The sequence below is a fragment of the Gorilla gorilla genome, chromosome 16, assembly GCF_029281585.2.
Source record: "Gorilla gorilla gorilla isolate KB3781 chromosome 16, NHGRI_mGorGor1-v2.1_pri, whole genome shotgun sequence".
Lineage (NCBI taxonomy): Eukaryota > Metazoa > Chordata > Mammalia > Primates > Hominidae > Gorilla > Gorilla gorilla.
In genome coordinates, this window is record NC_073240.2 from 51744741 (window position 1) to 51768744 (window position 24004).

Sequence of the window (24004 nt, forward strand, 5' to 3'; positions counted from 1 at the left end):
AGTAGTATATTTTCCAGATGATTTCTTCAACTGTAATCATAATCAGTGATGTCTGTGAGTTCCTCAGTGGTGATATGGTTTGGATCTCCCGCCCAAATCTCAAGTTGAATTGTAATCCCCAGCGTTGGAGGTAGGGCCTGGTGGGAGTTGTTTGGGTTATGAAGGCAGATACGTCATGGCTTGGTGCTGTCCTCGTGATAGAGAGTGAGTTCTTGAGAAATCTGGTTATTGTAAAGTATAACACCTCCCCCTACCACACACACACACACACACACACACACACACACACACACACACACACACACACACACACACACACACTGGACTTTCCCTTTCGCTCCTGCTTTCACCATGTGATGTGCTTGCTTCTGCTTTACCTTCCTCCATAAGTAAAAGCTTCTGAGGCCTTACAAGAGCTGAACAGATGCCGGTATCATGCTGCTCGTACAGCCTGCAGATCCGCGAGCCAATGAAACCTATTTTTTTTTCTTATAAATTACCCAGTCTCAAGTGTTTCTTTATAGCAGTGCAAGAATGGACTAATAGAATGGCTTAGGCTGTGGTTGTTAGTGGAGGCTGTAGAAAGGCTTTGCTGAGGATAGAACATTAGGTGAGTTGATCCTTGTGCACCACTGGTAGCAATGGTTGGCTGGGCATAATGGTTGTCAGATCCCTGGGCAGTGTGTATGGGTCCTGGCAGTGGCAGGATTGGGTGTGCCAGTCCTTGGGCCTCCAAAGATGGCATGTGCACATGCCGGTGGTGGCAACAGTGGGGTGCACACAAATTGATTTTTAGTAGCGATTCATGAATCGGGCAATATCTCATTAGTATTATTCCACATTTTCTCCTTGATTTGTGTTAGCTTACTGGTTTATTATAAACTATATTGCAGAGGATACAGAGGAAGGAGATGCATAGGGCAAGCTATGGAGGAAGGTTTTCGGAGCCTTTATACTCTCCGTGGCCATACCACTTTTCAGGAACCTCCACATGTTTGGCTATCTTCTTTTAATCTTCTTTGAAATTCTGTGTCATTTTATTCCTCCTCTATTTGAGAATCCAAAAAAGTGGTTTTCCCTTTTATTTTGTCAGTCTACTTGTTAAAGTCTTCACCATTTTGGAGCTTGATCATCCACCTTTTAGTTTCACACCTACTTTTTGCCACCACCCCTTTTAACCCAAAGTTCTCACTTAATACTCACTCTCTTTATTTCATATCATGATCTCCCTCAGGTGTAAATTAGAAAACTTTGTTTTTTTTTTTGAGACGGAGTCTCGCTCTGCCACCCAGGCTGGAGTGTAGTGGCATGATCTTGGCTGACTGCAACCTCTGCCTCCCGGGTTCAAGTGATTCTTCTGCCTCAGCTTCCTGAGTAGCTGGGACTACAGGTGCGCGCCACCATGCCTGGCTAATTTTTTCTGTAATTTTAGTATAGACAGGGTGTCACCATATTGGCCAGGCTGGTCTCAAACTCCTGACCTAGTGATCCACCCACCTTGGCCTACCAATGTGCTGGGATTACAGACGTGAGCCACCACACCTGGTCTAGAAAACTTTCAAAGGTAATTAGAATTATTCATATTAGCTGAGAAAGAGAAAATAAAGGGTATTATTTCCACTAATTTCGACTCAGATTTTCATGGCTTGTATTCATTTTGAACATTTCTTCATTAGTTCTTTCAGTAGTTCCTCAAGGGCAGAGGCCTTGTTTTAGTATTTGGTGGGCATTCCAGAGATGTTTATTGAAATGATGAATGAATATGCTACACACAGTATTATATTAGGGAGTAACTACACTTCCCTTTTCCTCCAATACAAAATAATGATGTTGACATAGCCTCAACCTCATCTCAAGAATCTTTTTTTTTTTTTTTTTTTTTTTTTTTGAGATGAAGTTTCACTCTTGTCACCCAGGCTGGAGTGCAATGGTACGATCTCGGCTCACTGCAACTTCCTCCTCCCAGGTTTCAAGTGATTCTCCTGTCTCAGCCTCCCGAGTAGCTGGGATTACAGGCACCCACCACCATGCCTGGCCCATTTTTGTATTTTAGTAGAGATGAGGTTTCACCATGTTGGTCAGGCTGGTCTCGAACTCTTGACCTCAGGTGATCCACCCGCCTCGGCCTCCCAGAGTGCTGGGATTACAGGCGTGAGCCACCATGCGTGGCCTAAGAATCTTATTTAAGTGAAACCTTTCCAGATTCAGAGAGTGAGGTGCCATTTTTATGTTTGATAATTATTTGCTATTCTAAATTATCTGAGCTATTTGTATATACTTGCTAAATCAGGAGAGGCAAGTCTTTGGTTTCTGAGGTCATCACTGCTCTCTCCACTTGTTTATCTATCATTTTTGTTCATCTCCTTCTTTTCTCCTTTCCCTGTCATTCTTTCTTCATCTCTTATCATTTATTCATTAAAAATTATTCTCCTAACACTTTTCCTGGTGAAATTAAGTAATTTTCCATAGATTTGTGAAAAAGCATTTTCAGTTTATATTAGGATAGTTAAATCAAAGGCACTGTGGGAGGCTGAATAATGGCCCTTGCAGAGATGTCCATGACTTAATCTCTGGAATTTGTGCTTGTTACCTTAAACATTGAAGGGAACTTGGTAGATGTGATGAAATTAAATATTTTGTGATGGGGCAGTTATCCTAGATTATGTAGCTAGGCATGATATAATCACAAGGACCCTTACAAAAGTGAAGCAAGAGGTTAGAGAGGAGAAGGCGAAGTAACAACAAAAGCAGAGATTGGAATGATAGGGCCACAAATCAAGGAATGTTGGCAGTCTCTAAAAGCTGAAAGAAACAAGAAACAGATTCCCCTGGTACATCCAGAAGGAAGCAGCCCTGCCAAAGCCTTGATTTTAGCCCCCTGCAGCAGGAAACCAATACAGTTACCATATCTTGTAGTATATATGTCTGTTTCTTCTGGTGGGTTACAGTTCTGCTCAGGGTAGGAGCTGTGTCTTCCTTTGTCTCAGTTATAGAACCTAACAGGATGCCGTAACATATTTGATGCTCAAAAATACATTCTCCACTGCAGTGAAATTAATAGTAAGTGCAAATGATTTATATTGTTAGATTCTTAGGCAGGTGATCTGATTATAGATGTTTCAGAAAGCTAGAGAGTTGGGTAGCATTTTCATTCATTCATTTTTTGAGGCAGAATCTTGTTCTGTTGCCCAGGCTGAAGTACAGTGGCACAGTCTCGGCTCACTGCAACCTCTGCCTTCTGGGTTCAAGCAGTTCTGCTGCAGTCTCCTGGGTGGTGGCTGTGCTGGGACTACAGCTGCGTGACACCATGCCAAGCTAATTTTTTTGTATTTTTAGTAGAGATGGGGTTTTGCCATGTTGGCGAGGCTGGTCTCAAACTCCTGGCCTCAAGTGATCCGCCCATTTCAGCCTTCCAAAGTGCTGGGATTACAGTCATGAGCCACCATGCCTGGCTGTGGTAGCATTTTTAGAATTGAAGTTTTCGTTTCTCATTTAGAATTTTAAAAAATATATATGGGCTGAAATTATTTATGTGACTATATAATCTACTTAGGATAAATTTATTTAATTCCTAATTTTTGCTTAATTTTAATATAGGTAGATGCTTCTTTATCTTTTCTGGATGGTTTTGTGGCTGAAGGACTCAGTCAGGGTGCAGCGCCTTACAAACCTCACCATCAACGCCAGGAGGAAAAGCTTTCTCAGGAAAAAGGTAATTTTTCATGGATTTATGATAAGCTAGAGTGTAGGGATGTAATTTTTGATATTATAGTCATGTAAGTAAATAAATAAAGATATTTACTTTCTATTATTCCTCTTTAATGATTTGTGATTTGTTTGCCGTGACTAGGTTTTCAGATATCCAGAGGAAAAAAAAAAGTTAGCCAAGAGATATTGCTAAAGACATAGGCTCTCTATCCACAAATACCTAAGATATGGTAGTCATACTGGAATTTATTTATTTATTTATTTTTTGAGACAAGAGTCTTGCTCTGTCACCCAGGCTGCAGTGCAGTGGCACGATCTGGGCTTACTGCAACCCTCTGCCTCCCAGGCTCAAGTGATTCTTGTGCCTCAGCCTCCCAAGTAGCTGGATTTACAGGTGGGTGCCACCACACCCAGCTAAATTTTGTATTTTTAGTAGAGATGGGTTTTCAAACTTGGCCAGGCTGGTTTCAAACTTCCGGCCCCAAGTGATCTTTGACCTCTCAAAGTGCTAGGATTACAGGCGTGAGCCACTGCGACTGGCCATTATACTGAAATTTTGAGGAACTTTTTTTTTTTTGATAATATATTTGTTAACATAATGATCTTTATGGGAAACTTTTTTTTCTTCTTCTTTTTTTTAAATTTACACTTTTAAGTTCAGGGGTACAAGTGCAGGTTTGTTACATAGGTAAACTTGTATCATGGGAGTTTGTTGTACAGCTTATTTCATCACCCAGGTATTAAGCCTAGTACCCATTAGTTTTCCTGATCCTCACCCTCCTCTCACCCTCCACCCTCTGAAAGGCCCCAGCATGTATTGTTTCCCTCTATATGTCCATGTGTTTTCATCATTTAGCTCCCACGTTTAAGCGAGAACATGCGGTATTTGGCTTTCTGTTCCTGCATTAATTTGCTAAGGATGGCCTCCAGCTCCATCCATGTCCCTGCAAAAGACATGATCTCATTCTTTTTTATGGCTACATGAAAGAACTTGAAGGTGGGAGTATCATGTTGTTCACTGTGCTGGTAGGTTGACACATATTAGTCTGAGCATTATCTGTGGAAAAGTTTCAGAAAACAACCCTGGTTACTATGGACTAGTGAGCTTCATTTTTATTTTGAGCAGTCTTTATTTATTTATTTTTAAATTTTATTTTCTTAATTGACAAATAATTATACATATTCATGGGGAATATAGTGATGTTTCAATCCTTGTATAGTGTTCAGATCATAGTAATTAGCATATCCATCATCTCAAACATGTATCATTTCTTTGTGTTGGGAACATTCAATATCTTTCTTTTTTTTTTTTTTGAGACAGAGTCTGGCTCTGTCACCCAGGCTTGAGTGCAGTGGCGTGATCTTGGCTCACTGCAAGCTCCGCCTCCTGGGTTCATGCCGTTCTCCTGCCTCAGCCTCCCGAGTAGCTGGGACTACAAGTGCTGGCCACCACGCCCAGCTAATTTTTTTGTATTTTTAGTAGAGACAGGGTTTCACCGTGTGAGCCAGGATGGTCTCGATCTCCTGACCTCGTGATCTGCCCGCCTTGGCCTCCCAAAGTGCTGGGACTACCGGCGTGAGCCACCATGCCCGGCCACATTCAATATCTTTCTTCTAGTTTTTGAGACTATGTGATACTTTATTATTAAACCATAGTAATTCTATAGTGGTCTAGAACTTATTTCTTCTATCTAGCTGTAATTTTTTATCCTTTACCCTATTCTTCCCTTACCCCTACCTTTCCTAGCCCCTAGTATCCTCTATTCTAATTTTTACTTCTATGAGATCAGTTTTGTTTAGCTTCCACATATGACAGAGAACATGTGGTGTTTAACTTTCTGTTCCTGACTTATTTCACTTAATATAATGTCCTTTGGTTTCATCCATGTTGCCATGAATGACAGGATTTCATTTGTTTTTATGGCTGAATAATATTTCACTTTGTATATAATACCACATCATTTTCTTTATCCATTCATCTGTTGTTGGACACCTAGGCTGATTCCATATTAGGTTGATTCCATATCTTGGCTACGTTGAATAGTGCTCTGCAGTAAACATTGAAGTGCTAGATAATTCGTTCAATACTGAGAGTGCAGTTTTTGGAAGCCCCCAACTATTACTGAATCAGGGTCTTTCTCTCTTTGGGTCTAATATTTGCTTTATATATTTGGATGCTCTGGTGTTGGGTACATATATATTTATAATTGTTATATTCTTTTTATGAATTGATCCCTTTATTGTACAGTGTCTTTCTTTGTCTCCTTTTACAGCTTTTAACTTAAAATCTGTTTTGTTTGTTATTAGTATAGTGACTTCTGCTTACTTTTGTTTTCTATTTGTCTGGAACGTCTTTTTCCAACCCCCCACTTTCAGTCTGTGTGTCTTTAGAGGTGAGGTGAGTTTCTTGTAGGCAGTGTATTGTTGAGTCTTGTTTTTTGAAAATCCAGGCAGTGATTCTGTATCTTTTAAGTGGGGGAATTTGATCCATTTACATTCAAGGTTATTATTGGTGGGCGAGGATTTGCTGCTATCATTTTATTGATTGTTTTCTGGGTATTTTACATATGCTTTGTTCCTTACTTCCTCTCTTATTGTTTATTTTTGTAGTTGGGTGCTTTTCTTCAGTGATAAGGTTTGATTCCTTTCTTTTTCTCATTTGTGTTTCAGCACTACCAGTGAGTTTTATAGTTTTGAATGTTTTCATAATGGTAGTTATTGTCTTTTCACTTCCAGACTCCCTGGAGCATTTCATGTAAGGGTGGTCTACTGGTGATGAAGTTCTTGATTTTGGTTGTCTGTGAAATATCTTATTTCCCCTTTATTTCTGAAGGATAGCTTTGCTGGATATGATATTCATGCTGTTTTTTCTTTTTCTTTTTTCTTTTAGTACTTTGAATATATCATCCCATTTTCTCCTGGCCTCTAAGGTTTCTGCTGAGAAATCCAGCTGTTAGCCTAATGGGGATTCCCTTATATGTGACTTGATGCTTTTCTCTTGCTGCTTTCAAAATTCTTTGTCTTTGACTTTTGACAGTTTGACTAAAATGTGCCTCAAAAAGGACCTGCTTGGGGTTGAATCTGTTTGGGGTTCTTTGAGCTTCCTGGACTAGGATGTTCTGTCTTCCAAGACTTGGAAAGTTTCCTGCTATTATTTCATTAATTATTTTCTTCATATCTTCCCTTCTCTTCTCCTTCTGAAATGCCCATAATACAAACATTTATTTGCTTAATGGTGTCCCACAAATCCTGTAGGCTTTCTTCATTTTTTTAAAAATTATTTTTTCTTTTTTTCTGTCTTCCTGTGTTATTTCAAAAGACCTGTCTTCAACTTTAGAAATTATTTCTTCTGCTTTCTAATGTGTTGTTGAAGCTCTTAGGTGTATATTTTATTTCATTTATTGAATTCTTCAGCTCTAGGATTTCTGTTTGGTTCTTTTTTATGATATCTGTTTCTTTGTTGAATTTCTTGTTCAAATAATGTATCATTTTCCTGATTTCATTGAATTGTCTGTCTTTATTCTCTTGTATCTCACTGAGTTTCCTTAATATTGTTATTTTGAATTCCTTTTCTGGAATTTCATACATTTCCTTATGATTAGGGGTCTGTTACTAGAAATTTATTATTTTCCTTTGGTAGTGACATGTTTCTTTTTTCATGGTTGATTTGTTCCTATGTTGATTTGTATGAATCTGGTGGAAAAGTTAGCTCTTTCAATTTTATGTAGTACAGTTTGAAGGGAAAGACTTATTTGTATAAATGGGTCTTGGAGTATAAGTTCAGTAGGGTACTAAGGCCTTGGTGGTGGACGTGTAGTGTAGTCTTCATGTAGTTTCTTTCTTTCTTTCTTTTTTTTTTTTCTTTTGAGAAGGAGTCTCGCTCTGTCATCCAGGCTGGAGTGCAGTGGCATGATCTTGGCTCACTGCAACCTCTGTCTCCCAGGTTCAAGCAATTCTCCCATCTCAGCCTCCCACGTAGCTGGGACTACAGGCACACACCACCACGCCCGGCTAATTTTTGTATTTTTAGTAGAGACGGGGTTTCACCATGTTGGTCAGGCTGGTCTCAAACTCCTGACCTCAGGTGATCCACCCACCTCAGCCTCCCAAAGTGCTGGGATTACAAGTGTGAGCCACTGTACCTGGCCATGTAGTTTCTTTAGCTGTAATCTACACTAGTGGTATTTGTGAGTTTCTCAGTGGCCCAGGCTGAGTTTGTGGTGGTGGTGGTGTGGCTTCACCAAGGGCGGGTTTCCCAGGCTGTTTTCAAATTTTGGATATGTGCATGTACACAGTGAGTCAGCCAACTTGGGTTCTGGCTTACTGAGGTTGGGGCCATGGAGCTGTTACTCTGGCTGGGAAGCATGGGCATGTAGTTGCCTAGCCAGCCTGAGGACATGTCTGCCAAGAGTAGCCTATGGGGCTGTTTCTTAGGCTCGTGATGTGGGTGCAAGGCTGTTTGGCTGGCCTTGGGGATGGGGGGCATGTCTTCTGAGGGTAGCCCTATGGGGATGTTTCTCTCACACAGGACACAGCCACATGGCTCTGAGCAGTCTAATATTTCTCAAGTGTATTAGAATTCTTCCTTCAACAAAATATCTGATGATTTAAGTTAGAAACAGCTAATAAAGGAAAGAGTAACTTTGTACTTAAGAAATGCAGCCTGTTGGGAAAATACGTCTGTCATGATTTTGGTAAAGGGGAAATCATTGAGTTATTTGGATGGTAGAAGGGAAGTATGCATATGAATAAAGGGAGATCAGTGAATAAATATATTATCTGTTTGTGAGTTCAGAATGTCAATACTGAAAAATTCAGTGCTGAAAGGTTTTTCTTTTTTTTCCTATTTGTCCTTTAATGATTTTGTTGAGTACTTATTTTCCAGGCTGTGTGCTAGGCATATTAAGACAACAACTAAACTGTTGATCCTAGAATGAGACCAAAAAGTTATGAACGTTATTAATAGGCCTGATGTTCTCTTTTTCCAGAAGCATTTGCTCTTTTTTGCCTTTTATCTTTTTAAATCTTTTTATTATTTTATTTTATTGTGGTTAAGAACCTTAACTGGAGGTCTCTCCTCTTAACAAATTTTTAAGTGTATAATACGTTATGATTGACTATAGATACAATGTTGTACAGCAGATCTCTAGCACTTATTCATCTTGTTTAACTAAAACTTCATGCCCATTGATTGGTAAGTCCCCATTTCTCTCTCCCCTTAGCCTCTGGCAGCAACCAGTCCATTCCTCAATCCTATGAATTTGACCTTTTAGGTACCTCATAAAAGTGGACCCATGCAATATTTTTCTGTGCCTTACTTATTTCACTTAGCATAATATTCTTAAGTTTCATCTATGTTGTTGTATATTGCAGAATTTTCTTCGTTTTCAAATAGTATTCCATTGTATATGTATATGACATCATCTTTATCCATTCACCTACTGATGAACATTTAAGTTGTTTTCACGTCTTGGTTATTATGAATAGTGCTGCAGTGAACATGGGAATGCTAATATCTCTTTTGGATCCTAATTTCAATTATTTGGGATAAATACCCACCCGGAAGTGAGATTGTTGGAGCATATAGTAGTTGTATTTTTATTTATTTAGAGACAGAATCTTCCTCTGTCGCCTAGGCTGGAGTGCAGTGGTATGATCTCAGCTCACTGCAACCTCTGCCTCCTGGGTTCAAGTGATTCTCCTGCCTCAGCCTCCTGGGTAGCCGGGACTACAAGCATGAGCCACCATACCTGGCTAATTGTTGTATTTTTAGTAGAGACAGGGTTTTGCCATGTTGGCCAGGCTGGTCTCAAACTCCTGACTTCAAGTGATCCACCTGTCTTGGCTTCCCAAAGTACTGGGATTACAGGTATGAACCACTGTGCCCGGCCATTTTTTTTTTTTTTTTGAAACAGTGTCTCATTCCGTCACCTAGGCTGGAGTGCAGTAGAACGATCATAGTTCACTGTAGCCTTGAACTCCTGGGCTCAAGTGATCCTACTGCCTCAGCTTCCTGAGTATCCAGGATTCCAGGTGCATGCCATCATGCCTGGTTCATTTTTAATTTTTTGTAGAGACAGAGTCTCCCTAATGTTGCCCAGACTGGTCTCAAACTCTTGAGCTCAAGTGATCCTCCTACCTTGACGTTGCAAAGCACTGGGATTATAGGCATGAGCCACTGTGTACTGCCTGTATTTTTATTTTTTTGAGGAACCTCCATACTGCTTTCCACAGTGGTTGCACCATTTTGCATTCCCATCAACAGTGGGTAAGGGTTCTAACTTCTTCACATCCTTCCTGACACGTTATGTTTTCTTTTCTTTGATAATCACCATCCTGACTGGTACAAGGTGATGCCTTATTATGGTTTCAGTTTGTATTTTCTTGCTAATAGTAACCTTGAGCATTTTTTCATATACCTGTCGGCCATGTGTATGTCTTCTTTAGAGAAATGTTTATTTAAGTTATTGGCCTATTTGTGATCAGGTTATTAGTAAAAAAAAAAAAAAAACAAAAAAACTATTGAGTCATAGGATTAACATATTTTGGAGGTTAACCCTTACCAGAAATGTGGTTTGCAAATATTTTCTCCTATTCCATAAATTGCCTTTTCACTCTGTTGAGTGTTTTCTTTGCTATGCAGAAGCTTTTTAATTTGATGTATTGCCACTTGTTTATTTTTGTTATTGTTACCTGTACTTTTGGTGTCATATCCATGAAATTATTGTAAAGACCAATGTCATAAAGCAGCTTTTCCCAGCTGGGCGCGGTGGCTCACGCCTGTAATCCCAGTACTTTGGGAAGCTGAGGTGGGTGGACCACCTGAGGTTGGGAGTTTGAGACCAGCCAGACCAACATGGAGATACCTCATCTCTACTGAAAATACAAAATTAGCCAGGCGTGGTGGTGCATGCTTGTAATCCCAGCTACTTGAGAGGCTGAGGCAGGAGAATCACTTGAACCCAGGAGGTGGAGGTTGCAGTGAGCTGAGATTGTACCATTGCACTCCAGCCTGGGCAACAAGAGCAAAACTTCATCTCTTTCTATGAGTTTTACAGTTTTGGGTCTTACAGTTAAGTCCTTAATTCATTTTGAGTTGATTTTTATGTATGGTATAAGATAAAGGTTCCATTTTATTCTTTTGCATGTGAATATTTGGTTTTCCCAATGTTGTTTGTTGAGAAGACTGTCCTTTCTCTGTTGTGTATTCTTGGTGTCCTTGTTCAATATTAGTTGACTATACATGCTTGGATTTATTTCTGGGCTGTCTGTTCTGTCTCTATGTCTGTCTTTATGCCAGTACTATGCTGTTTTGATTATTGTAGGTTTGTAATATATTTTGAAATCAGTAAGTGTGATGCCTTCAGCTTTGCTCTTTTTTCTCAAGATTAAATTGGGTATTCATGGTCTTTTGTGGTTCTTCATTGGTGAATTCTACCAAACACTTAATGAATTAATATTGGGGCTAGGCACAGTGGCTCATGCCTGTAGTCCCAGCAATTCGAGAGGCCATGGTGGGAGGATCACTTGAAGCCAGGAGTTTGATACCAGCCTAGACAATATAGCTTGACCCCATCTCTACAAAAGGGACAGAGAGAGAGAGAAAGAGAGAGAGAGTTCTTTTCAACCTCTTCCAAAAATTTAAAGAGGAGAGAACATTTCTAAACTTATTTTATGAGACCAGCCTTACCCTGATACCAAAGCCAGACAGAGCCACCACAAAAAAAAGAAAACTACAGGCCAATATCCCTGATGAATATAGGCAAAATACTAGGAAACTGAACTCAGTAAAAGGGTCATACACCATGATCAAGTGGGATTTATCCTAGGGATCCAAGGATGGTTCAACATCTGAAAATAAATTAATGTGATATCATGTTAACAGAATAAAGGATAAAAACCACACAGTTCTCAATAAAAGCAGAAAAAGTGTTTGACAAAATTGAACACCCTTTCATGATTAAAAAGAAACTCAATAAAACTAAGAATAGAAGGCAATATCTCAATATAATAAAGGCCATATATGATAAACCCAGAGCTAACATCATAGCATGGTATGATGAAAAACCAAAAGCTTTTCCTCTGAGATCAGGAGCAAAGCAAGGATGCCCACTTGTCTCTTTTGTAGTCAACACAGTACTGGAAGTATTAGCCAGAGCAGTTAAGAAAAAGAAGAGAGGTATTCAGATTGGAAAGGAAAATTGTTCCTCTTTGCAGATAATATGGTTTTATTTATAGAAAACCCTAAATTAGACTCCATTAAAAAACCGTTAGAAGTAATAAGCGAATTCTGGAAAGTTGTAGGATGCAAAGTCAACATGCAAAAATTATTTGCATTTTTGTGCACTAACAACAAACCATGTGACAAGGTTATTAGGAAGACAGCCCAATTTATGATACCACCAAAAGGAACAAAATACCTAATAATAAACTGAAGCAAGTGAGAAAGTTGTGTTTAATGAAAACCACTGAACATTAATGAAAGAAATCAAACAAGGCACAAATAAATGGAAATACATCCTGTGTTCATGGATTGGAAAGCACATGTATTCTGTGCAATCCCTTTCTTTTAAGGCTTTTTATATGTTATTTAGCACAGTGATAACTAATGTACTATAAAATTTAAACTCTCTTTCAAAGTGTAATCAGTTTTCTCTCATTAACTTTTTATATATTAATAGAATATATTGGGGGAAAAAGTAAACTTTTGAATTATAATTGCCTAACCTGTGGTTATACTGCATATAAATGCCTTATGACATCCAGGGCCTAGAGTGAAAAGCTCCTGGGTTTCCACAGTGGGAGGTATGATTCCGTTGTCATACTTCCTTATTTTCAGGTATCTGGGGGCCACCAGATGCCATTACTGAAGTCAAGGGTTGGATAGGGAAGGGGAGATATAATAGGGAGACTATTTCCTGGCACTGCCTATTTTGTTTCTTAAAATAAGCTAAATAGCTGACACAAATACAAGAGCCCTGGAATTCCCCAAGCTTATGCAGTCCTTTGCCAAGTACATTTTTTCCCATAGAACCATCATTATAAATGGGATTAAGCGCTCAAACTAGATTCTCCCTCTCTCCTCCCAAATCTGTGTGCTTCAAAAGTCCTTTAAAGCAAAATTGAAATTTCAGGAGACTGTTATAGAAAAGGAAATTGGTTATGAGACAAGATATAGCAAGTATTTAATAAATACTTGTGGAATAAATTATAAAATTATATATCTTAGAAATGGGGTTGGCTATAAGACAAAATAAAGAGTAGGGGGAAATAGGTATTTTATGCATAAAGAATTAATTCTTGAATCTTTTAATTATCAATCTGTTATGGTTTTTTTTTTTTTTTTTTTTAGACAGAGTCTCTCTCTGTTGTCCAGGCTGGAGTGCAGTGTTGCAATCTTTTGGCTCACTGCAACCTCCACTTCTCGGGTTCAAGCGATTCTTGTGCCTCAACTTCCTAAGTAGCTAGGACAACTGGTGCATGCCACCACATCCAGCTAATTTTTGTATTTTTAGTAGTGATGACGTTTCACCTGTTGCCCAGGCTGGTCTCAAATTCCTGACCTCAAGTGATCCTCCCTCTTCTGCCTCCCAAAATTCTGGGATTACAGGCACAAGCCACCATGCCAGCCTGTTCTGGTACTAATCTGATTTCAGATTTCTGTAATCATTTGCAGAGAGTAGTAGTTAAATGTTACTTTAATAAGTGATACTTTGATCTTTTAGGTAGAAAAATGAATAAACTTCAGGAAAATATCATGGGATACTAAGAATTAGCAAAAATAGGTGAGATGGTGGGGAACAAACTTTCTTACAAGTTCCCATCAAAAAAAGCATTTCAGAATCTGTGGATTATTCTATTAAAATATTAATAAAATGTGTTATAACTCCAACACTAGACAACCAGAAATAATAAGGGGAAACAGTATTTACTAAATCTGGCTTTTAGAAAGCCATGTCAAGGTAAGGTTGCTAGTCTCTCAAAAAATAAAATAACAATAATCAGATAATTAAAGTTAATTCTTTAAATAATTGTAAAAATTATTAATAATAGCTGAGAATGGTTAGAGAAATATAGCCAAGTCGTCAAGGTATAAATAATTGCAGTACAAAGTATGATAAATGAGTGTGCATATAATTGAGGCCTCTGAAGTATTAATAATAAGGGATACAAATAGGTTGAATGTTGAATTATTCACTTATGCCCAGGATAGTTTATACTTTATTATGTCTCACCTAGAATACTTCAGCGGCTCCCAACTCCAAGGACTCTCTGCCTCCAGCTTATGTTTTCTCTTCTGGTGAATTGCCCTCATTCTTCATCTGGCTAAATTCTATGTATTCACTGAGTTGCAAGTCAGCCGTCTTCTTCCTTCTCTTGGTTCTTTCTGCATACCATTTTTCTCCTTCTGTTCCACATATGTGCATGAGCTCTTGCACATGTAGTTAACTCTCCAGCATCTTTAGTCCTTTTAGGCATTCATCACTATATGGGTCTTGGGGAGTTTTCACTGAAGAGTGAAAATAATGTGGTTTGAACTTTATTCTCAACCTTGAGCCTTTCCAGCCCTTCCTTAGATGATAATCTTAATTCTTTTGACTTGGAATTGATACTTTTTTCTGCTTGCTCTCCAAACACTGTTCCTTTCCATGTCTGTTTTATTCTCTCTACTTTCAAACTTTGTACCTCTAATTTTGAGCTTCTTTCTGCTTTTTGGTTTAAACTCTTTATCTTTAATGTGCATAGAAAACATTTCTTGAGGTATTCACTGTTACTGGAAGTGTTAATGCAGTGGCTGGATGACTCACTGTCACAGATGCTATTAAAAAGATACCACTGTTGAATGGTAAGTGCAATGGTTTGAATGTGTTTGTCAAAACCCGTATTTAAATTTAATTGCCATTGCGATGGTATTCAGAGATTGGACTGTAAAAAGGTGATCAGGCCATGAGGAATCTGCCTTCATGAATTGATTAATGTCATTATCATGAGAGTGGGTTGTTATAAAAGTGAGTTTGGCCCTCTCTTGCTCTCATACTCTCTTGCCCTTCTGTCTTCTTCATGATGCAGCATGAAGGCCCTTGCCAAATGCTGATGCCATGCTCTTAGATAGCTCAGCCTCGAGAACAATGAGCCAAATAAATTTCTTTTTCTTTTCTTTTTTTTGAGACGGAGTTTCACTCTGTCACCCAGGCTAGAGTGCAGTGGCATGATCTCGACTCACTGCAACCTCCGCATCCCAGGTTCAAGCAATTCTCCTGCCTCAGCCTCCCGAGTAGCTGGGATTACAGGCGTCCACCACCATGTCTGGCTAATTTTTGTATTTTTAGTAGAGGCAGGGTTTCACCATAGTGGCCAGGCTGGTCTTGAACTCCTGACCTCAAATGATCCGCCCACCTTGGCCTCCCAAAGTGCTGGAATTACCACCCGGCCATAAATTTCTGTTCATTATAAATTACCCGTTCTGTGGTATTCTGTTATAGCAACATAAAATGGACTATGATAGAAAATTGGTCCTGAGAAGTGAAGCTGTTGCTATTAAAAATATCTGAAAATGTGGAAATGGCTTTGAAACTGTGTAATGAGTAGAGCAGAAGAATTTAAAGAAGCAGGCTAGGAAAATCTTAGATTGCCGTAAACATAATATTAAGGGCAGTTCTGATGAGGGCTGAGAAGAAGAGGAGAGCTATAGGGAAAATCTGAAAGTTAGAGATTATTAAGTGTTCATGATCAGAAAGTTGTTAGAAATATGGGCTTCACTGTCTCTTTATCTCTAAGTTACTTAAGTGTACTTAATCTCTAAGTTCATTAAATGTATGAGATCCCAGACAGGAAAGAGGAATATATCTTGTTGGAAACTGGAGTAAGGCCATCTTTCTTATAAAGTGGCAAAAATCTTGGATGATTTATGTCTCTTCATGCCTGAGGGCTTTATGGAAGACAGAATTTAAGAGCGATGAACTAGAATATCTGGTGGAAGAAATTTCTGTGCAAAATATTGAAGGAGCTGTATGGCTACTTTTAAGTGCATGCAGTAAGATATGAGAGGAAATAAATGACTTAAAGATGGAATTTATAGTTAAACAGAAGCATAACAGACGGAAAATTTTCAGCCTGGCCATGTGAAGAATGAGAAAATGTATTTGGGAGACCAGGCCAAGGATCTGGTCAAGTGACTGTCTGCTAAGGCGGTTATTACAGATAGAAATGATCATCAAGACATTGGGAGAGTGACACTAAAGGCATTTCAGAGATCTCAGAGGCTGCCCTTCTCTTCACAGGCTCGAGCTGTGGGAGTGCAGAGTGCTTTCAGGGGATGACCAGGGTACCCTTCATGGGCTTGCTGCCCAGAGCTGCCTCAAGTCTCTGCTCCCTGCATTCTGGTACAGCATTCTGTGGTTGCTCCAGCCATTCATTGGGCCCAGGTGTGGCTTGCCCTGCTACTCCAGAAGATTCAAGCCATAAACCTTGGTGGCATATGTGGTGCTAATTCTGTAGGTGCACAGTGTGCAAGAGCCGTGGGGTCATGGCGTCCTCCACCTAGATTTCAAAAGATGTCGTGGACTCCCTGGGGCTTAGGCAGAGACTTTTCACGGGTGTGGAGCCATCACAGAAAGCCCCACTAGGGCAATGCTGAGCAGAAATACAGGATCAGAGGCATCACAGAGAGTACCCACCAGGGCAGTGCCTAGTGGAGCCTTGGGAGTGGGGTCACTCCTGAGACCCCAGAACTGATGCTACTAGCTTGCAGCATCAGCCTGGGAAAGTTGCAGGCGTGAGACTCCAATCCCCTGAGAGCTGCTGGGTGTACTGAGCCCCAAAGTCATAGGACTTTGTCATAGATGTGGGGCTGCCTAAGGCCTTGAGTGTCCACCTCCTGCCCCAGTGTTCCCAAAAGGTGGGACGTGGAGTGAAGATAGATAATTCTGGAGCATTAAGACTTAATGTTGATTTCTCTGTTGGGCTTTGGACTTATTTGAGACCACTTACCCCTTTCTTCTGGCCTATTCCTCCCTTTTGGAATGGGAATATCTACTTTATGCCTGCGCCACTATTGTATTTTGGAAGCACATAACTTGTTAATTTCACAGCCCCACAGCTGGAGAGAAATTTGCTTTTAGTCTCACCCATATCTGATTTAGATGTCTCTGGATTTTGGAGTTAATGCTGGAATGAGTTAAGGCTTTTGAGACTTGTAATGGAATGAATATATTTTGCATCATAAGGACATGATTTTGTGGGGGCAGGAGCAGAATGCTATGGTGTGAATGTGTACTCCAAAGTTCATGTGTTGGAAACAATCCCCAGTGAAACAGTGTTGGGAGGTGAGACCTAATAAGAGGTGATTAGGTCACGAGGGCTCTGCCCTCACAAATGAATTTATATCATTATCATGGGAGTGGGTCATTAAAAAAGCAAGTTCGGGCCAGATGCAGTAGCTTACACCTGTAATCCCAGCACTTTGGGAGCCTGAAGCAGGTGGATCACCTGAGGTTGGGGGTTCGAGACCAGCCTGACCAACATGGAGAAACCACGTCTCTACTAAAAATATGAAATTAGCCAGGCATGCTGGCACATGCCTATAATCCCAGCTACTCAGGAGACTGAGGCAGGAGAATCACTTGAACGCGGGAGGCGGAGGTTGTGGGGAGCTGAGATCATGCCATTGCACACCAGCTTGGGCAACAAGAGCAAAACTCCCATCTCAAAAAAAAAAGCAAGTTCAGCCCTCTCTTGCTCTTGCACTATCTTCCCTTCTGCTTTCCTTTCACCATGGGATGATGCAGCATGAAGGCCCTCACCAGATGCCAGTGCCATGCTCTTGGACTTCTCAGTTTCTGGAACTATAAGCCAAGTAAATTTCTGTTCATTATAAATCACCTGTTATGTTGCATTGTCTTATAGCAACATAAAACGGACTATGATTAAGTTAGATGATTAAAAAACTTAAAATGAGAGGGTATTCTAGTTGGAAAGGACCTTCAAAAGATTTAGATAAGTGGTTTCCAAACATGGTTATGAATCATAATCACAAAGAGTTTTTTAAAAACGAGACTTATTTTGAGCCCTACTCCTATTCCTTCTATATCTGAATGTCTGTAAGCTTGGCTGTATGTATAAAAAGGTCCTTGGGAGATTCAGTGAAGTAAGCTTGATCCTTGTTATCAGATCAGCATTTGGAAACTGTTGACGTAGTTTGAATTCTTCACTTTACAGATGAAGAAATGAAGATCTAGTTCACATACCTAGTTAACAGCAAAGCTGTGTCCAGAACACAGTTCTCCTGATCATTAGCCCATCATTATTATTTTTTTACATTGATTCTTCTTCTGTATCATTTATTTAGGTAACTAACAAGCATTTATTTAGCATTCTTTGGAATAGGTGATATTTCCTTTGGAGGAGGCCATATACTATAATAGTTGAGAGTACAGCTCTGGTGCTAGAATATCTGAGTTCATGTCTGGCTTTTTCATTTTCTATTTTTTGTAATTTGGGACAAACTCTTTACCACAGTTTCCTCATTTGTAAAATGAGAATAGTAATTACAGAAGTTGACACAATATTTTCTAAGATACTTTTTATGATTTAAAAAGGTCCTTTTCTATAATCTAGACTGTTCAAAATTTGTCAGTTAAGATTAGGCTTGCTGAATTAGCCAATTAAAAAATAAAGACACAAAGTGGGACCTCATACAAGATAGACGGTTATTGCTTTCTCCCATTAAAGGAATCCAGAAGTAGGCAATGTAGGGTTGATGATGGCTTCATGATTATTAAAAAACCCAAGTTTCACCTTTCTTGCTGTTCTGGCATCTTTGCTGTTCCACTTTATGATCCAAGATGGCTGCTTATGCCCCAGCAATCATGTTGCAGTCTAGTCAGCAGGGAAGAGAAAGGGGGAGAAGAAAGATTGTCTTTTATTCCAGGAGGACTCCTTCCAGAAGTTGCAAACAAAATATGTGTATAATTTCATAGGCTAGACCTCAGTCATATGACAAAGGTGTTTGTAAATGTCTCTGGGTGGTCATGATCTAGATAAGAATTGAGGGGTTTATTACATAGAAAGAAAGGGAGAGTGGATATTGGCATCTGCCCTACCACAGTAACAACATGAATTTTCTTGGCTCTTATTGAATTAATTAGGTTATACAGATTAAAAGGAATCAGAATCTGTGTTAACCTTAGGGAGATTTTACGTTGAGGACTCTATCAATCCATTTGGTATGAGAATGTACCCAGGAGCAGTTTGTTCAGCAAAACATGGTCACCTCTTCATTATAACTCATTAAACATTTTTGCATGGGAGCAGCAACTTTTCAGTAGACTTGGTTTATCAGTTATCTTTCCTAATTGAGTTTTTTTTTTTAGCTTCCAAGGGAGGTAAAAAGGTAAAAATAAAGGATAGTTGGTCTTTAATCACCTAGTAATATGAAGACTTACAGTAGACATTTACCAAATGGTAGTTGATTTATTACTGTAAGTATTTGATTAGATCATCCTCAAAGTCCTTTAGAGTTTAAAAATGGCTATTAGTTCCGGGCTTGAATTATTGTGGTAGTGAATGGTAACTTTGACAGTTTTTTGTTTTGTTTCAAATATGAACCTCTGTTATTATTTTAAAATTCTAGTTCTCAATTTTGAACCATATGGACTCTCCTTTTCTTCATCTGGCTTCACTGGACGACAGTCTCCTGCTGGCATTTCTCTTGGTTCAGATGTATCTGGGAATAGTGCTGAGACAGGACTGAAAGAGTAAGTTCATTTCTTATTAAAATTGAGGTTATGGGAGTGCTTAAATGTCTTTTAGCGTTCCATTTGCCTTCTGCTCCTGCCTCATATCATCATGGTCATTATTTGCTTATTTTAGGATAACTTTCAAGAGGTCTATTGTTTCAGTGGTTTTCACATAATTTTCTTTTTTTTTTTTAATTATACTTTAAGTTCTAGGGTACATGTTCACAACGTGCAGGTTTGTTACATATGTATACATGTGTGCCATGTTGGTGTGCTGCACCCATTAACTCGTCATTTACATTAGGTATATCTCCTAATACTATCCCTTCCCCCTCCCCCCACCCCACAACAGGCCCTGGTGTGTGATGTTCCCCTTCCTGTGTCCAAGTGTTCTCATTGTTCAATTCCCACCTATGAGTGAGAACATGCAGTGTTTGGTTTTTTGTCCTTGCGATAGTTTGCTGAGAATGATGGTTTCCAGCTTCATCCGTGTCCCTACAAAGGACATGAACTCATCCTTTTTTATGGCTGCATAGTATTCCATGGTGTATATGTGCCACATTTTCTTAATCCAGTCTATCATTGATGGACATTTGGGTTGGTTCCAAGTCTTTGCTATTGTGAATAGTGCCGCAGTAAACATACGTGTGCATGTGTCTCTATAGCAGCATGATTTATACTCCTTTGGGTATATACCCAGTAATGGGATGGCTGGGTCAAATGGTATTTCTAGTTCTAGATCCTTGAGGAATCACCACACTGTCTTCCACAATGGTTGAACTAGTTTACAGTCCCACCGACAGTGTAAAAGTGTTCCTATTTCTCCACATCCTCTCCAGCATCTGTTGTTTCCTGACTTTTTAATGATCACCATTCTAACTGGTGTGAGATGGTATCTCATTGTGGTTTTGATTAGCATTCCTCTGATAGCCAGTGATGATGAGCATTTTTTCATGTGTGTTTTGGCTGCATAAATGTCTTCTTTTGAGAAGTGTCTGTTCATATCCTTCGCCCACTTTTTGATGGGGTTGTTTGTTTTTTTCTTGTAAATTTGTTTGAGTTCTTTGTAGATTCTGGATATTAGCCCTTTGTCAGATGAGTAGTTTGAAAAAATTTTTGCCCATTCTGTAGGTTGCCTGTTCACTCTGATGGTAGTTTCTTTTGCTGTGCAGAAGCTCTTTAGTTTAATTAGATCCCATTTGTCAATTTTGTCTTTTGTTGCCATTGCTTTTGGTGTTTTAGACATGAAGTCTTTGCCCATGCCTATGTCCTGAATGGTATTGCCTAGGTTTTCTTCTAGGATTTTTATGGTTTTAGGTCTAACATTTAAGTCTTTGATCCCATCTTGAATTGATTTTTGTATAAGGTGTAAGGAAGGGATCCAGTTTCAGCTTTCTACATGTGGCTAGCCAGTTTTCCCAGCACCATTTATTTAATAGGGAATCCTTTCCCCATTTCTTGTTTTTCTCAGGTTTGTCAAAGATCAGATGGTTGTAGATGTGTGGTATTATTTCTGAGGGCTCTGTACTGTTCCATTGGTCTATATCTCTGTTTTGGTACCAGTACCATGCTGTTTTGGTTACTGTAGTCTTGTAGTGTAGCTTGAAGTCAGGTAGTGTGATGCCTCCAGCTTTGTTCTTTTGGCTTAGGATTGACTTGGCAATGCGGGCTCTTTTTTGATTCCATATGAACTTTAAAGTAGTTTTTTCCAATTCTGTGAAGAAAGTCATTGGTAGCTTGATGGGGATGGCATTGAATCTATAAATTACCTTGGGCAATATGGCCATTTTCACGATATTGATTCTTCCTACCCATGAGCATGGAATGTTCTTCCATTTGTTTGTATCCTCATTTATTTCTTTGAGCAGTGGTTTGTAGTTCTGCTTGAAGAGGTCCTTCACATCCCTTGTAAGTTGGATTCCTAGGTATTTTATTCTCTTTGAAGCAATTGTGAATGGGAGTTCACTCATGATTTGGCTCTCTGTCTGTTATTGGTGTATAAGAATGCTTGTGATTTTTGTACATTGATTTTGTATCCTGAGACTTTGCTGAAGTTGCTTATCAGCTTAAGGAGATTTTGGGCTGAGACGATGGGGTTTTCTAGATATACAATCATGTCATCTGCAAACAGGGACAATTTGACTTCCTCTTTTCCTGATTGAATACCTTTTATTTCTTTCTCCTGCCTGATTGCCCTGGCCAGAACTTCCAACACTGTGTTGAATAGGAGTGGTGAGGGAGGGCATCCCTGTCTTGTGCCACTTTTCAAAGGGAATGCTTCCAGTTTTTGCCCATTCAGTATGATATTGGCTGTGGGTTTGTCATAAATAGCTCTTATTATTTTGAGATACGTCCCATCAATACCTAATTTATTGAGAGTTTTTAGCATGAAGCGCTGTTGAATTTTGTCAAAGGCCTTTTCTGCGTCTATTGAGATAATCATGTGGTTTTTGTCTTTGGTTCTGTTTATATGCTGGATTACGTTTATTGATTTGCGTATGTTGAACCAGCCTTGCATCCCAGGGATGAAGCCCACTTGATCATGGTGGATAATCTTTTTGATGTGCTGCTGGATTTGGTTTGCCAGTATTTTATTGAGGATTTTTGCGTCGATGTTCATCAGGGACATTGGTCTAAAATTCTCTTTTTTGGTTGTGTCTCTGCTAGGCTTTGGTATCAGGATGATGCTGGCCTCATAAAATGAGTTAGGGAGGATTCCCTCTTTTTCTATTGATTGGAATAGTTTCAGAAGGAATGGTACTAGCTCCTCCTTGTACCTCTGGTAGAATTCAGCTGTGAATCCGTCTGGTCCTGGACTTTTTTTGGTTGGTAAGCTATTAATTATTGCCTCAATTTCAGAGCCTGTTATTGGTCTACTCAGAGATTCAACTTCTTCCTGGTTTAGCCTTGGGAGGCTGTATGTGTCCAGGAATTTATCCATTTCTTCTAGATTTTCTAGTTTATTTGTGTAGAGGTGTTTATAGTATTCTCTGATGGTAGTTTGTATTTCTGTGGGATCGGTGGTGATATCCCCTTTATCATTTTTTATTGCATCTATTTGATTCTTCTCTTTTTTTATTAGTCTTGCTAGCGGTCTATCAATTTTGTTGATCTTTTCAAAAAACCAGCTCCTGGATTCACTGATTTTTTGAAGGGTTTTTTGTGTCTCTATCTCCTTCAGCTCTGCTCTGATCTTAGTTATTTCTTGCCTTCTGCCAGCTTTTGAATGTGTTTGCTCTTGCTTCTCTAGTTCTTTTAATTGTGATGTTAGGGTGTCAATTTTAGATCTTTCCTGCTTTCTCTTGTAGGCATTTAGTGCTATAAATTTCCCTCTACACACTACTTTAAATGTGTCCCAGAGATTCTGGTATGTTGTGTCTTTGTTCTCATTGGTTTCAAAGAACATCTTTCTTTCTGCCTTCATTTCGTTATGTACCAGTAGTCATTCAGGAGCAGATTGTTCAGTTTTCATGTAGTTGAGCGGTTTTGAGTGAGTTTCTTAATCCTGAGTTCTAGTTTGATTGCACTGTGATCTGAGAGACAGTTTGTTATAATTTCTGTTTTTACATTTGCTGAGGAGTGCTTTACTTCCAACTAGGTTTTCACATAATTTTCAAAGGGAGAGACACACTTGTGACAATGTGTTTTAATATAATGGTTTAGAAAGGTTTTTAAAAGCTAAATTGTATGGGCTGTTGTTTCAGTGGTTTCTATTTATTGCTCTTAAGGTATTTATATTGTACAGTATGTTCTTTAAGAGCTTATCTACCTTCCAAGACAGCATAAAATATGTACAAGCTTTATACATAGTAATAATATGTGTTATTGCTACATATTATATATATATATTTAGAAGCATATTAGAATTTATACATCCAGGTTGATGTTTAACATATCATTCTACATTCCTCATTCTTCTGATAAATATATCTTGTAACCGTCTCATTGGAACATTGGTAGATATAGAGGTGAACATAAAATAAGGTGATTGATTTCACCTGAGGAAGCCATATAGTTGGTCACCTAGTGAAGGCCAGATGCCCCTAAACTTATGATGGGGTTACATTCTGATAAACCCATTATAAATTGAAAATATCGTAAGTCAGAAGTGATCTACCAAACAGCAGATCTATGTCTAGAACTCAGTTCTGCTGATCATTGGCCCATTATTGTTTATTATTTTATTTTATTGTTATTATTTTTTTGAGACACAATTTCACTCTTATTGCCTAGGCTGGAGTGCAGTGGCATGATCTCGGTTCACTGCAACCTCTGCCTTCTGGGCTCAGGCAATTCTCCTGCCTCACCCTTCTGAGTAGCTGGGATTACAGGCTCCTGCCACCATACCCGGCTAATTTTTTATATTTTTAGTAGAGATGGGTTTCACCATGTTGGCCAGGCTGGTCTCAAACTACTGGCCTCAAGTGCTCCACCCACCTCGGCCTCCCAAAGTGCTGGGATTACAAGCATGAGCCACCGTGCCCAGCCTGTTTATTATTGTATTAGCTCATTATTATCTCTGCATTGCAAGAGAATATCCTATCACATATTGCTAGCCT

General features: G+C 39.2%; 1 protein-coding gene across 6 annotated transcripts in view; it reads left to right on the forward strand.

The window, feature by feature from the left end:
* The window catches only part of AP4E1 (adaptor related protein complex 4 subunit epsilon 1), a 97770-nt gene that overhangs the window by 56560 nt on the left and 17206 nt on the right, over positions 1–24004 (forward strand). For all 6 annotated transcript variants that reach the window (XM_055362998.2, XM_019011353.4, XM_055362999.2 and 3 more), the window contains 2 exons: positions 3598–3712; positions 19340–19463. In XM_055362998.2, the coding sequence (XP_055218973.2) occupies positions 3598–3712; positions 19340–19463 (239 nt within the window). The remainder of the gene's footprint in view (positions 1–3597; positions 3713–19339; positions 19464–24004) is intronic.